The 14905-nt window shown below is 40.3% G+C and overlaps 1 protein-coding gene across 3 annotated transcripts in view; it reads right to left on the reverse strand.

Annotated features, from left to right (window-relative positions):
* cntn3a.1 (contactin 3a, tandem duplicate 1) overlaps positions 1–14905 on the reverse strand; it is a 105295-nt gene that overhangs the window by 81368 nt on the left and 9022 nt on the right. For all 3 annotated transcript variants that reach the window (XM_020506391.2, XM_020506390.2, XM_020506388.2), the window contains exon 2: positions 5582–5722. In XM_020506391.2, coding sequence (XP_020361980.1) covers positions 5582–5636 — 55 coding nt within the window. In that variant the 5' untranslated portion in view covers positions 5637–5722. The remainder of the gene's footprint in view (positions 1–5581; positions 5723–14905) is intronic.

Consider the following 14905-nt stretch of genomic DNA (forward strand, 5'->3'; position numbering starts at 1 on the left):
GAACAGCAGAAAGGTAAGAACACTAGGTAATTTGTGGGGAAGAGATACTGTATTCCAGTCTCAGGGTGTTCAGGTTTATTCCCGGGACTCAGAACAACTCTCAGAGAGAGAATGCTGTTTGACGGGGATCTTGTGTGCTCCGATTGTTCTTCTCCTCAAGGATAAACACGTTTGAGAAAGTTACACAAAATGGAAGACAGCCTAATTATAGTCTTTGTTAGATAAGCCTTGTTCCCTGAAGCAGAGCTGAAGTTGATTGATTACCAGAGGACACTTCTTACAGAGAGCTCCATACAAGCACAAACACATACTGTACACAAACACGTAACCATGTAAGCCCCCGGTGAACATAATCATGAAATGAATCGACATTTGCTACAGAGGGAGTGAGTGAACGTGTTGATAAATGACTTGGCTAATCGATGCACACATGTTGCCTCAAGAGGACAGAGATGAAAAAAAACACAGAGAATACACACTCAGAGTACAGTAGCTGTAAAACGTAAAAGATGCACTCTGCTTCACCATTAGGATGAAGCATCTAGACACGCATGCGTGATATGTTATCAATTAACACAAGTCCTCCAATTGGGGAGAGGATGATAGGAATATAATACAAATATTAAAATAATAAAAAGGGAGCAATGCTATCTGCTATCTGAAAGAATTTTAATTCAATCAATCAATCTATCAAATGTATTTATAAAGCCCTTTTTACATCAGCCGATGTCACTATACAGAAACCCAGCCTAAAACCCCAAACAGCAAGCAATACAGATGTAGAAGCACGTTGGCTAGGAAAAACTCCCTAGAAAGGCAGGAACCTAGGAAGAAACCTAGAGAGGAACCAGGCTCTGAGGTGTGGCCAGTCCTCTTCTGGCTGTGCCGGGTGGAGATTATAACCGTACATGGCCAAGATGTTCAAACGTTCATAGATAGCCAACAGGGGCAAATAATAATAGTGCTTGTAGAGGGTGCAACGCTATCTACAAATGTCTATCTATCCCTTTAAATGTTTTTTATCTTTTTATAAACTAGATATTTACGTATGCATCATTGCATGCATAAGTTTACTCATAGTGAAGAAACAAAACACATGCAGGCACCAACAACCCCACTGAACCATCTATAAAAAAGCAAGTATCAGCCTCTTATAACCTTGATACTTATCCTGTTCTCTTAATCAATCCCAAAGTGGTTTCAGAGTGCAAAGTTAACTCAATTTCTATTCATTTAAATGGGAAATTAATCAGCGTAACTAATATGAGTCTTAACAGGTATGCCCAAGCTGAACCGAGCTGATCTTTGGCAACGCCATGGCAACCGTTCTGAAGAATAACTGTGGGATAATGAGATGGGATGGGATTGAGTTCTCGGGGCTGTGCCTGGGGGGTTAGTCCAAAGTGATGCAAACTCTGTGAAACTTCCCCGTTGCCCAACGGGAATTTATGTAGTAACTCAGTAGGGAGGTAGGAATAATTTCAATCTTGCTTTCTGGTAACAAAGAAAAACAAAAAGTAAAAAGTGCTGTGTTCCAGCATTGTTTGACATGGATAACGTTTTTTGGGGGGATTTTGAGAAATAAGAATACTATTTAGGGGCTAAAACCAGTCATTCTTTAAAAGGAAGTTACACTGCATTTCTAAAGGTAGACAGGCTCAGAATACTTACGGGAAGTTTACTGCACAATGCCCCTAGACAGAGACAGAGGTCATTACGAAACTTTATTTTTTTTAAAGCTAGCATCCCTCATATCTCTCACCTGCTGCAAGATGATGATATGTGGCGGGGCTGAGGGCCAGAGACTACACAAGACCGGCATCAGCACAGGGGGAGAGCAAAAGGGTGCTTTGGAGGGCTGAAATATAAACTAATCTCAAATTCAATACGGGCTGACAGCAAATGAATTCAGTGAGCTTACCTCAGCATGAATAAACAGCCACATGGGAAGTCGACTGTGGGGGAGGTATTGGTAGTTTGTGAGGTCCCCAATCCATTCGCTTCAGCTTTGGGTTTTATGCATCAAATAAAAAAGCCAATCTTGCTTTTTAAAGCATCTCTTCCCTCTGTCCCGACAGATAAGATTCACCCTAAATGTCTCTCATTGAGGGGTTCCAAATGTTATTCTGAGGATGTAGGAAGGTTGGGGTGGGATGTAGGAATTAGAGGTTCAGGGCAGTCTACCTGTACTGGAGACATTTGGGGCCAATTTCCTGAGGCCTTCACACAAACAACAAAATAATCCAACTTAATTATGATATTAACTTTGGCTAACAAGTGGAAGGAATAGAAGATGTCATGTGGGGGGATAACAGATACTGTATCATGTGGATGGAATGACAGATATCATGTGGATGGAATGACAGATATCATGTGTTTTCATGCTTGTCACGTGTGATTGCATTTTCACATTGATATCCAAATCACTCACGCACACCATACAGAATTTAATAAAAGGAAATAGGGCCCATATACAGTATGTAATAGGAAGTCAATTATATTCTGGGAATATGCTATCAATACTTAATACTATGTTCTTTGGGGGAAAGAAAACATTGATCATATCCATCTCCGCACAAGGAATGACAATTTAAAGCGTTGTTGATTTGCTCCATTAAATGTCTATATAAAGTCAAAAACATATGGCTGCTGAGAATGCCATTTGTCATCTAATTACTGTAATAACCCTACCTTTTCATCTCCTACGTTGCTAAGAGGGTTATTTGTCATCTATGAGTTGCCGTGGTCTATACTAATAGTAACATTTATCATTGTTTATTACTGTATATGTCAAAACATACTCCAAGAATGCATGATTATACTATTTGGGGATTTAATTTTGGGGTTTGACAGCAGAGTATATAGTTTTATGGATTCCTTGCCTTTGCTTGATAAATGGTCTAAGAAAAATCTGAAATAAATTGTTGCTTTATAGGAAATAAAAGTTGGATGAGGACCGATGGAAAAGTGTTGTACAACTTCCTCATCAGTTTTGGACTAAACAAAAGGGATGTGTCCAATAGGGAGAATTATTTTATATTGCATTTCCTACTGAACACGACCCAGGACTACACACCACGTGGCCATGGTCAAATCTCATTGTGTGTATTACAGACCTGCATTTAAATAGTAAAAAATACTTTGTGTATGAATGAGCCTGTCTGGAGTGCCAGATGGGTGAAGTTTACACTTATTGTACTATTCCATTGGTTCCATTGCTCCAGGCAAGCACACTCAATGAAAGAAGACAAATAACATTGTAATCAGGAGTGGTGTGCAATCCTAGAGCACCATGCTATAATGACAGTGAACAATGACAAACTTAACAACTCTTAACAGTCATATGGGTGAGTAGTTAAGGTGCCATTGTGAGTATTGTTGTGACTATTTGAGTATTCTGGGTATTGTTGTGACTATTTGAGTATTGTGAGTATTGTTGTAATTATTAGAGCGGCCTTAAAAGCACAATATTTAGAAATTGCTTCGCCATTACCAGATTGCTAAAGTTCTCTCATGTTCACCTAATTTCAGTTTATGTGACAAAACAAGCAATGTATAGTGTAGAGAATCAATGTACAATCTAAACTGCTGTGAAATATATTTAACCTTTATTTAGGCAGGAAAGTCCCATTGAGACCAATGTCTCTTGTGCAACGAAGCCCTGCTTCACAAGACAGTAAACAATATAAAGTACATAACAAGGAGTTAGTGACACAACTACTTCAAAGACAGGAGCACAAAAAACACAAAAATCCCCAAACACAATTATAAAAAACACGCACAATCCTCACAGAAGAGGTAATTTACCAATACTCTGAACTGCGGGAAAGGCACTTGGGGTCCAATTGTAGGGTTTTCTGAAATGTGTGTTTTAAAAGACAACTTATATCGATCCAAATGCCTAGGCATTTATGAGAAGGGACACGCTCAATTTGGGCTGAATTCGATGTATTTAAATCTGTGGAGTTAATATTGTGGGCGCTACATTGCAGTACCTGGCTCACTCTCTCACACTGTGTTCCTGTGCTCAATAGGGCATATGACCTTGAATATTAAAATGCTTATCAAGTCTCTCTTGGAATACTAAAACCTTGCACTTACCCACCTTACTCACTCATTCTGTGCTCCTCTGAAACACAGAGGACAGTTGAAATAGACCTCTCTGAATATTAAAGCTATGCTAGCTTTATTCCCAACCAAGCTATAATATTATATCTTATTATCCTGATTCTGTGTTCCTTGAAAATCATCTTGATGATTATATTCAACCCCCTAATCATTTCTAAAATGCCCTTCTAGCCAATCAGATTCATTAATTCTGTGGTATAATTCATGTTAATTACAGGTCACGTGCACACAAACAATCAAGTCAGATCAGTTAACTAATTCACGCTTAGACATTTCACAATTGCATTTTAGTCATTTAGCAGACGCTCTTATCCAGAGCGACTTACAGGAGCAATTAGGGTTAAGTGCTTTGCTCAAGGGCACATCGACAGATTTTCCACCTAGTCATCCTAACGCTCCGAATCGCTAGGCTACCTGCCACCTATAAATCAAATGTGAAACTTTCATAAATCAGAACCTTGCGCACTGCCACTAACAGCTCAAATCTACACTTATTTCTATAAATGTTTGATAAATGAGGGCCTACCTCTATGTTTACATCCTAAACCAGGGCATATGTGATACAGTCTAATAGTGAAATGACTAATCCCAAGGTGAGTCACTGTCTCATTAGGTAACCACTGAAGTGCACTGGATATTGTGATGAGTCGCGCTAATTGCCGTGTAAGAACATGTGCGCAAGGCTGTTAAGCTCTTTAAAGCTATATTCCGGGATTTGAAAAACAAAATAATGTCAAACAAAAAAACACAATTGAACAGCTTTAAAAATCCCTAACTATAGCTTTACCAGCATATTCTAATTGCTCTAAATTCCAGCTGTGAAGGTGAGGGTAGGGGTGGGGGAGGTTGACAGTCTTATTCTCTCTTGAAATGACCAAAGATGTTGGATAATCATCCAGCAATTTAATCTATATTCATCTGGCAGTCAGTATCAAATACTGACATCTACAGGGCTATAGCGTTTGACCCTGCCATTTTGTAAGTGAGAGAAATTAAGCCGCTTCATAGCCTCGTTAAAACAAGATCAATAGCAGGACTCTTGTACTACCAGCGTAGCCTCAATTAGGGTACCAATCGAGCTGTACTTTAAATGAATGACTGTGCACTCAAGCGCTAGATGAGACTTTCTTTTAGACTCACAACCTCGCTTTTCAATGTTTTTTTTTCTCTCCAACCAGGATTAACATAAAGAATAAAGAATGGTATCCATTATCCACATCTTAAGGACTTTAAATGTGTCTTCAGGTCAGAACGGTGAATGGAGGATGATGTCTGGGCACTGCCTGAAAGCTTTGCATTGCCTGTCCTATAACACACTAATGCCATATGTTCCCAATGTCAATGCTCCATGCCTTAACATTTATTTTCCCTTGATGATTACGAATGAAAAAGGATGACAACTTCCAAGCAACATCATTGGCAAGGCTAAAGCATCATTTCTTAAGGAGCTTACCTGCAAGGAACTCCGCAAATGATAGCAGCATCATCAGTTTCCATAGCAACTCCATTTTAACTGTCTCAGGTTAATATAGGCTCACATCCAACCACAGGTGTGCAGAATCCTGGCTTTGTCCTTTCCGGCACCTTTTCTGGCCTTTGGTCGGCACGAAAAGAACAGAGGGGAGGAAAGCAAGAGGAAGAGAGAAAGAGAGAGAGAGAGGACATTAGACATTCAGAATCAGTGGCCACTGGCTAGTCACAGTGTTTTATATCACGGGGACAGTAATTGTTCACGTTCCCCAGGCAACCACTCCCAAGACAGAAAAGACAAGAGGAAGATGAAAATCTATTCCATCTGGAAAGTCATAAACCGGTTTTCAAAACTTGTTAAGCATTGGCGCTCGACATTGTCCAGGGCTTGAAATGGTTTAATAAACCCCTGTCTGTGTTTGTGTGCTTCCCATGTGTGCTTCCCAAAATAAATGTCTATTTTGGAAGTACACTTCCCTCCGTATGTCTTGGACAATGAAGCTAAAATATTGAATTTTGCTTCATGCTCCAGCATTTTGAATTTGAGACCAAAAATGTCAAATGATTTAAGAGTATAGAATGTCACCTTTTACTTGAGTGTATTTTCAAACATACTGTATCTGTTTTACAATTTAGAAATGAAAGCACTTTATGTTCCTAGTCCCGCCATTTGAGGGAGTCATAATTATTCACTTATACAGTGTAGGTTATTAAAGTAGTCAAAAGTTTAGTATTTTGTCCCATAATCATTGCACACAATGTCTACATCAAGCTTGTGACAAAAAATGCGGATGCATTTACAGCTTGTTTTGGTTGGGTTCCGGATTATGTTTTGCCCAATAGGAAATTAATGGTGAATATACTGTGCAATTCTTTGGTCACTTTTTTTGTCAAAAAAAATACAATTTGATTCGTCACATGCAATGAATACAACAGGTGTAGACTTTACCGTGAAACACTTACAGAGGTAATAATAATAATAATAACACAAGAGGAATAAAATACAAAACAATGAAGCTTTATATAGGGAGTATCAGCACCAGATCAATGTTCAGGGGTACAAGGTATTTGAGGTAGATATGTACATGAAGGCAGGGTAAAGTGACTAGGCACAAGGATAGATGATAATGTGTGTGCGGTTGTGTGGCATCAGAATGTGTGTGTGTGTTACGTGTGTGTGCTTATGTAGTGTATGTGTGTGTGTGTGTGTGTGTGTATGTGTGTGTGTGTGTGTGTGTGTGTGTGTGTGTGTGTGTGTGTGTGTGTGTGTGTGTGTGCGGGTGCGTGTGCGTGTGTGTGTGTGTGTGTGTGTGTGTGTGTGTGTGTGTGTGTGTGTGTGTGTCAGAGTCAGTCCAACATAGGATCAATGCAGATAGTCAGGGTCACCATTTGATTAACAATTTATCAATCTTATGGCTTGGGGGTAGAAGCTGTCTTGGAGCTGATGCTCTGGTACCGTTTTCCGGATGGTAGCAGAGTGAACAGTCTATGGCTTGGGTGGCTGGATTCTTTGGCAATTTTTCGGGCCATCCTCTGACACCGCCTGATATAGAGGTCCTGGATGGCAGGGAGCTCAGCCCCAGTAAGTAAGAATGGAAAATATTTCTGATGTGGATGATATAGTGATTATGGATAAGCATGAATTAATCGTGAATGATGATGAGTGAAAAAGTTACAGAACAACAAAGATCATACCCCTGTAAAATGCTAACCTCCTCTGTTATTGTTAATGGTGAGAGGTTAGCATGTTTAATTGTAGCCTCTGTAACTTTCTCACTCATCATTATTCACGATTCATTCATGATTTTTCTTAATCATGGCATTATCAAGATTAATTTAGAAATGTTCAGAAATGTATCTACTCACTTGGAAAGAAAATGACTAAAGTCATCGTTCACCATTCAGTTCATATTGGGAAAAACAACCCAAAACACAACCAAAACAAACTGCAAATGCATCCAACGAGTTTGTAGAGTCACAAGCTTGGTTTAGTCATAGGGTGCTAGGAATATGGGACCAAGTACTAAACCTTTGACTACTTTAATGCACTATAAGTGAATTTGTCCATATCTTATGAATACTTCAAATGGGGGGATATATTTCTAAACAGTAAAACAGATATGCATGCAAACACCCTCAAAGAAAGGTGACATTCTGTACTGTTTATGAAACATTTGGTCTGAAATCCAAAATGTTGGAGTAACTTAAAATGTTTGCTTCACTGTCCAAATACATAGGGAGGGGAGTGTATTTGATGTGTATTTTGTACCATAACATGTTGTAGTTTCATTCACACACAGTCATTTATCTATCTTAGCAAAATGCGAACAAATTGCTTGTGCCAAAATAATTATAATGCATGTTTACAGTAGATGTAGGCCAATGTTCTTTGTATAATCAGGATACTCTTCAAATGAAACATGACAAATATAATAAACCACCATCCTAGCATTTTGAGTTCTGAGCTGGAAGGATTATGCATTTCTGACATAAAGAGCTGACTATCCATGGTGAGAACCATTCTCATTCACTGGCAATTGAATTTCATGTCCTTCTCCTCAAATTAAGTCACAAATAAAGTTGCAATATAATAATATGAACCAGTGTACAACTAACTGATGCTGGTATATGTTTCTATAGATCTATGGATATTGATGATATATCTAAGGTAAGAACAGGCTGATTGTAGCATTGAGGTAATTGCAATGGCACAATGTGATCATTTCTAATTTAGTCGATCAATTATATTAAAGGTTCAATGCAGCCATTTTTGCGTCAATATCAAATCATTTCTGGGTAACAGTGAAGTACGTTAATGTGATTTTTTCCAATTAAAATGGTCAGAAAGAAACAAAATAGCTTCTTAACAAAGAACAATTTCTCAAACAAGAATGTAGCTGGGGCTGTCTGGGAGTGGTCTGATTGGGAAAGGAAAACTGTTATTGGCAAAGAGGTTTGGAACTCTCTTTCTTATTGGTCAATTAACTCAATTTACCACCTGGTAATGTCACCAGGCATGCCAAAACTCCATCTCACCAGATGGTCTTTTCAAACAGCTCTTACACTAAAAGGGCATCATCATTTTCACAATTTCACAGTATTATTCCAACTTCATATTGTGGAAATACATATAAATCACAGGGAAATCACATTTTTGACTGAAGTTGGCATTAAATGTTGTGTGTATGATTTGGCTGATTGGCAGTTGAAGCGAGAAATTAATCAAATGGAAAGGGGGAACCTTATTTATTCTGTCTATTAAGTTGGAATCTTATATGGATATTCAGCGATTTTACATATTTAGATATTTGTTTCCTTCCCTTGAAATCAGTGAGGAGTGTCACACCCTGACCATAGCTTGCTTTGTATGTTTCTATGTTTTGGTTGGTCAGGGTGTGATCTGAGTGGGCATTCTATGTTGGATGTCTTGTTTGTCTATTTCTATGTCTGGCCTGATATGGTTCTCAATCAGAGGCAGGTGTTAGTCATTGTCTCTGATTGGGAACCATATTTAGGTAGCCTGGGTTTCACTGTGTGTTTGTGGGTGATTGTTCCTGTCTCTGTGTTTTGCACCAGATAGGGCTGTTTTTGGTTTTCCATGTTTATTGTTTTTGTTAGTTTATTCATGTCTAGTGTCTTTATTAAAGAACATGAATAACCACCACGCTGCATTTTGGTCCGCCTCTACTTCACCTAAAGAAAAGCGTTACAGAATCACCCACCACAACAGGACCAAGTTGCGTGGTAACTGGCAACAGCAGTGAAAAGAGGAATGGACATGGGAGGATGAGTTGGATGGTAAAGGACCCTGGGCACAGCCTGGAGAATATCGCCGCCCCAAAGAAGAGCTGGAGGCGGAGAAGGCGACGAAGGCGGCGAGGCGCTGGTATGAGGAGGCAGCACGGTGGCGTGGATGGAAGCCTGAGAGTCAGCCCCAAAAATGTATTGGGGGGAGGCACACAGGAAGTGTGGTGAAGCCAGGTAGGAGACCTGCGCCAACTTCCTGTGCTTACCGGGGGGCTGGAGAGACCGGGCAGGCACCGTGTTATGCTGTGAAGCGCACAGTGTCCCCAGTGCAGGTGCATAGCCCGGTGCGGTACATTCCAGCTCCGCGTATCGGCCGGGCTAGAGTGGGCATCGAGCCAAGTGCCATGAAGCCGGCTCTACGCATCTGGTCTCCAGTGCGTCTCCTTGGGCCGGCTTACATGGCACCAGCCTTGCGCACGGTGTCCCCGGTTCGCCTGCATAGCCCAGTGCGGGCTATTCCACCTTGCCGCACTGGCAGGGCGACCGGGACCATTCAACCAGGTAAGGTTGGGCAGGCTCGGTGCTCAAGAGCTCCAGTGCGCCTGCACGGTCCGGTCTATCCATCACCACCTCCACGCACCAGCCCTCCGGTGGCAGCCCCCCGCACCAGGCTGTCTTTCCGGCTCATCCTTACAGGGGCTCCCGCTTGTCCAGCGCTGCCAGAGTCTCCCGCCTGTCCGGCGCCAGAGCCCCTCAGCCCAGAGGCGCCAGAGCCGCCGCCCCTCTGTCCCGAGCCGCCGCCCCTCTGTTCAGTGCGGTCATTAAGTAGGGTCGCCGTGGCTAGGAGGCCACGGAAGCGGACAAGGTGGGGGACTAAGACTATGGTGAAGTGGGGGCCACGTCCAGCACCAGAGCCGCCACCGCGGACAGATGCCCACCCAGACCCTCCCCAATAGGTTCAGGTTTTGCGGCCGGAGTCCGCACCTTGGGGGGGGTCACACCCTGTCACACCCTGACCATAGTTTGCTTTGTATGTTTCTATGTTTTGGTTGGTCAGGGTGTGATCTGAGTGGGCATTCTATGTTGGATGTCTTGTTTGTCTATTTCTATGTCTACCCTGATATGGTTCTCAATCAGAGGCAGGTGTTAGTCATTGTCTCTGATTGGGAACCATATTTAGGTAGCCTGAGTTTCACTGTGTTTGTGGGTGATTGTTCCTGTCTCTGTGTTTGCACCAGATAGGGCTGTTTTTGGTTTTCCATGTTTATTGTTTTTGTTAGTTTATTCATGTCTAGTGTCTTTATTAAAGAACATGAATAACCACCACGCTGCATTTTGGTCCGCCTCTACTTCACCTAAAGAAAGCCGTTACAAGGAGTGACTGCAATAATTTGTGAAACTAGCTGCATGCCAATAACGCTAAAAGTATGTTTGGACTAAAACTCCATGTAAGTCAATCTCCCTTTCTTAAAACATGCTAAACAGGGGAGTGTAAGCACTTGGCACCCATAGCTGTGAACAAGGAGTGACTACGTACAGGAAGCGGTCTGAGAAATGCTAATATTAGCATTTGTTTGCATTGGCCATAGACTGTTTTTAAGGTGACAAAACAAATATCTAAATATTTAAAATCACTGCATTATTGCTTTTATTTTTTTCTCTCTGCATTGTTGGGAAGGGCCCGACACCTTTTTGTTTACAAAGCATGTATTTTATTTGAGGCCACAACCTGGAGTCTGTGGTTCAGTTCAACTATAGCCCTGCAACATGTTTTTGTAAGAAATGTTGACAAGCTGAATGCACCGAGCTGTCTGTTTAAACTACTAGCACACAGCTTGGACACCCATGCATACCCCACAAGACATGCCACCAGAGTTCTCTTCACAATCTCCAAGTGAAGAATAGACTATGGGAGGGGCACAGTACTACATATCCATGGCTACATGGAACTCTTCCATGTAACTGATGCAAGCAGTAGACTCAGATAAAAAAAAAAAAAAACATAAACCTTATGGAACAGCAGGGACTGTGAAGAGACACACACAGGAACAGACACACACATACGCACACAAATGCTAGCACACGCACACTATACACACGTGCATTGTAATATTGCTGCATGGCGGTATTATACATTTTGTATTGTAGCTTTGTAGTGGTGTAATAACGTTATTGATGTACTATTTTATCTTTTGTTTTACAGAAATGCATAATTATGGATACAAAAGTCATTCTCGTGTTTCAAAAGTTGGGACATCACAGCGCAGTACAGCAGAGCACAGTGCCGTACAATAAAGCAGAGCAGAGTAGGGTAGAGTTCAGTACAGTGGAGTAGAGTACAGTAGAGTACAGTCGAGTAGAGTTCAGTGCAGTAAAGAAGAGTGTAGTTCAGTATAGCAGAATACACTACAATATAATATACTTTTACTGTACAATACTCTACTTTGCTTTATTGTACTGTACTAGTGTATTGTAATATACTGTATTCTACTGTATTCACTGTACTGTGATATCCAAACTTGTGAAACATACATCTATGATAGGTTCAGATTTGGACATCTGGTGTCGGTCGGTGCTCAGTGGGTGAGGATGCTGGTTACGTGGAAGTTGAAAAGTAGTTGAAATTTGGTCAGTCCACCCTGGCCTTGAAGTTAACGTCCACAGATGGACCCGGAAAAAGAGGAGGCTCTTGGGAAGGTGTTAGTAAGAGCTGGGAGAGGTGACATTAAGAGAGAGAGAGAGAGAGAGAGGGAGGGGATGTCCAGACACTTAATACTCTTGGCTTGACCATCAGACTACACAAAGACAAAGAAAACAGACATGCTGAACATAGCAGTATGCCAGTGAAAAGGAGACCAGTAGCAGGTGACCCAACTGTGGTTTGTGGCTATTATGATTTCCCCTTGTAGCCAATTCACTTGCAGTAAGTTTTTTTGGTAATTCCGTCACCAATTGTTACCGGGTTTTAAGCACTTAATAATGAATAAACAAATTGGACATTGGCACATCTACCATTACTTGTTACTTCAGTGAACTTTAATTATCCTCTCTTCTCATGAGGAAGAGAAATTAGAAAATATTTCTTGTTTAGGGAATTACAATATACAAGGCAATATTTCTTAGACTTACAGAAGGTTAAAAAAAAATATTAAAAAAAATATAAGTGTTAGTTGGCATGGTTGAAACATTTACATTGTGTTTTGATTATTTCTGATAACTTTTTGTTTCCAGAAATGAAAGCCTTTACATAATTTCTAAGATGGAAAATGGTTGAAAAATGTATCTATGCCTTAATTTGCTAAAAATATAGACTCCTAATTTAATATGCTCCTATGAACTTCGCATAGTGGTGTGGGTCCATATAGAACCCATGGGTCATGGGTCCATATAGAATGTTCCATGCAACCGTCTCTTCAGCCTGCTCAAAAGCCAGCACCCTGTTTCATTGCTACAATACTTGCAGCTATATTTTATGTTGTTTTTGACCATGTGGGGTGCCAATTGTGTAAGTCACACAAATATGGACCAGTCCATTGTATTTAACAGCTCCCTAGCTTTCTCTGAATATAAGGTTTTCCTATAATTTTTTTCCCATGGCCCTATATGGACTTTTATCCGGACATACAGTAGCCATATAGGTGCAAAATCCTTGCAAAGTGGTAAGCTTGAGAGATTACTCATGAGGCATTAATTTAAATGACCATCGACAAAATGGTCAACAGGAAGTATTCTAGATTGTGCCTTTAATGAGGAAAAGAAAACACATATCATTGGCTATTCAACAAGCATTCAGAAATATTTTTTAGAGAGGGAAAGTAAAAAATTAAATAAAAAGTTGGTGCAATGGCTGAGCAGCCAGTAATAGACAGGGGGTTATTTTCACAGTTTCTCTGTTTTCTGCATGGCTCTTATCTTTGTGTGCCTTTAAGGCAACGCAAAGCATACTGATGCATATTTGAATAAATCAACTGTATCTTTGACACATTCCCCAGCACTGCACCCATTCCGCACATGCTAAAACATTGAAGACGACACTTTCCCCCATAAATCTCATTATGGAGATTGGGTTTAGTGTGTCATTCTAGTTCTAATTTATCAGGCGGTCATTACGATGCAAATGTTGTGAGGAACTGTTGGGTTTTAACAATAAAACAAAGTCTTGTGCCCCAGTCACTGGATATTAATACTCATCCTTTGAGAGAATAATTGTGAGAAAACACTCTTGATAAATTAATCAACACAGTGTCTGACACATGCAAGGAATCCTTGAAACTGTCAGGTCTCAATATATAATGACACTACACTCTTCAAAGCCAATATGTTTTCTATTTGATGGAAGGACGAATCATGTTGTCTATTATGATTGTAAAAGCATAAATGTTCACCAACATCCTTGTAAATTCTGTCATCCACATGAATGTTTGATGTGCGGAAAGGACTAAATTAGCATATTCAGATCGACAAGTACTCTACTGGAGTTGCCAGAAGGTAGGAACTGAAATATCAGTCCAGCGGAGTTGACTCATTCTTAAAAGCTGGAATCAGAAACACCTTTGACAGCAATCTCTTGATCTCTATTACTGAGTAAGCCCTTAGACAGGAGACATTAAACAAAGGGTTAGAGCGAGTGATAAAAGTCTGCCTTTTGATCATGGGATATGTTCATCCTCAAATTATGTTGGGAATTGGTGTCTGTATTAATTTTTACAAATTAATAACCCCAGTGGCCTAAAATGGTGGCTCTAAAATTTCCTGATTCATTCTTAAATTTTATTTGGTTGTTTATATTAACACATTGCTGCATAAACTGTAGTTAATGATCAGATGCACCAAAACATTAGGGGGGGTGTTAAGACATTTAAAGATGTTAAAGCGAGAGAGTTAAAGGGGCAAGCCCTGGAACTGATCTGATGAACAGAACTATGGTTGCAAGGACTGCCATATGATTCAATTTATAGTTTTAACCATGTTTTGAGGCTATACAGTGTTAGTTTACAATTACATAATTTACAAACAATGGATAAAAAAGCTTATATTTTAGGTTCTGATGGGGTATGAGAGAACTAAGCTCATGAGGCATTTATTAATTATATTCTTCAATAATCAATGGACACAGTACCAGTCAAACGTTTGGACACACTTTCTTTATTTTTTTACTACTTTTTACATTGTAGAAGAATAGTGAAGACATCAAAACTATGAAATAACACATATGGAATCATGTAGTAACCAAAAAGGTGTTAAACTAATCAAAATATATTTTATATTTTAAATTCTTCAAAGTAGCCACCCTTTGCCTTGATGACAGCTTTTCACACTCTTGGCATTCTCTCAATCAGCTTCACCTGGAATGCTTTTCCAACAGTCTTGAAGGAGACCCCACATATGCTGAGCACGTGCTGGTTGCTCTTCCTTCACTCTGCTGTCCAACTCATCCCAAATCATCTCAATTGGTTTGATGTCGGGTGGTTGTGGAGGCCAAGTCATCTGATGCAGCACTCCATCACTGTCCTTGGTCAATAGCCCTTACACAGCTTGGAGGTGTGTGTTGGGTCATTGT

This window comes from Oncorhynchus kisutch, linkage group LG17 (genome assembly GCF_002021735.2).
Source record: "Oncorhynchus kisutch isolate 150728-3 linkage group LG17, Okis_V2, whole genome shotgun sequence".
In the NCBI taxonomy this organism is placed as follows: domain Eukaryota; kingdom Metazoa; phylum Chordata; class Actinopteri; order Salmoniformes; family Salmonidae; genus Oncorhynchus; species Oncorhynchus kisutch.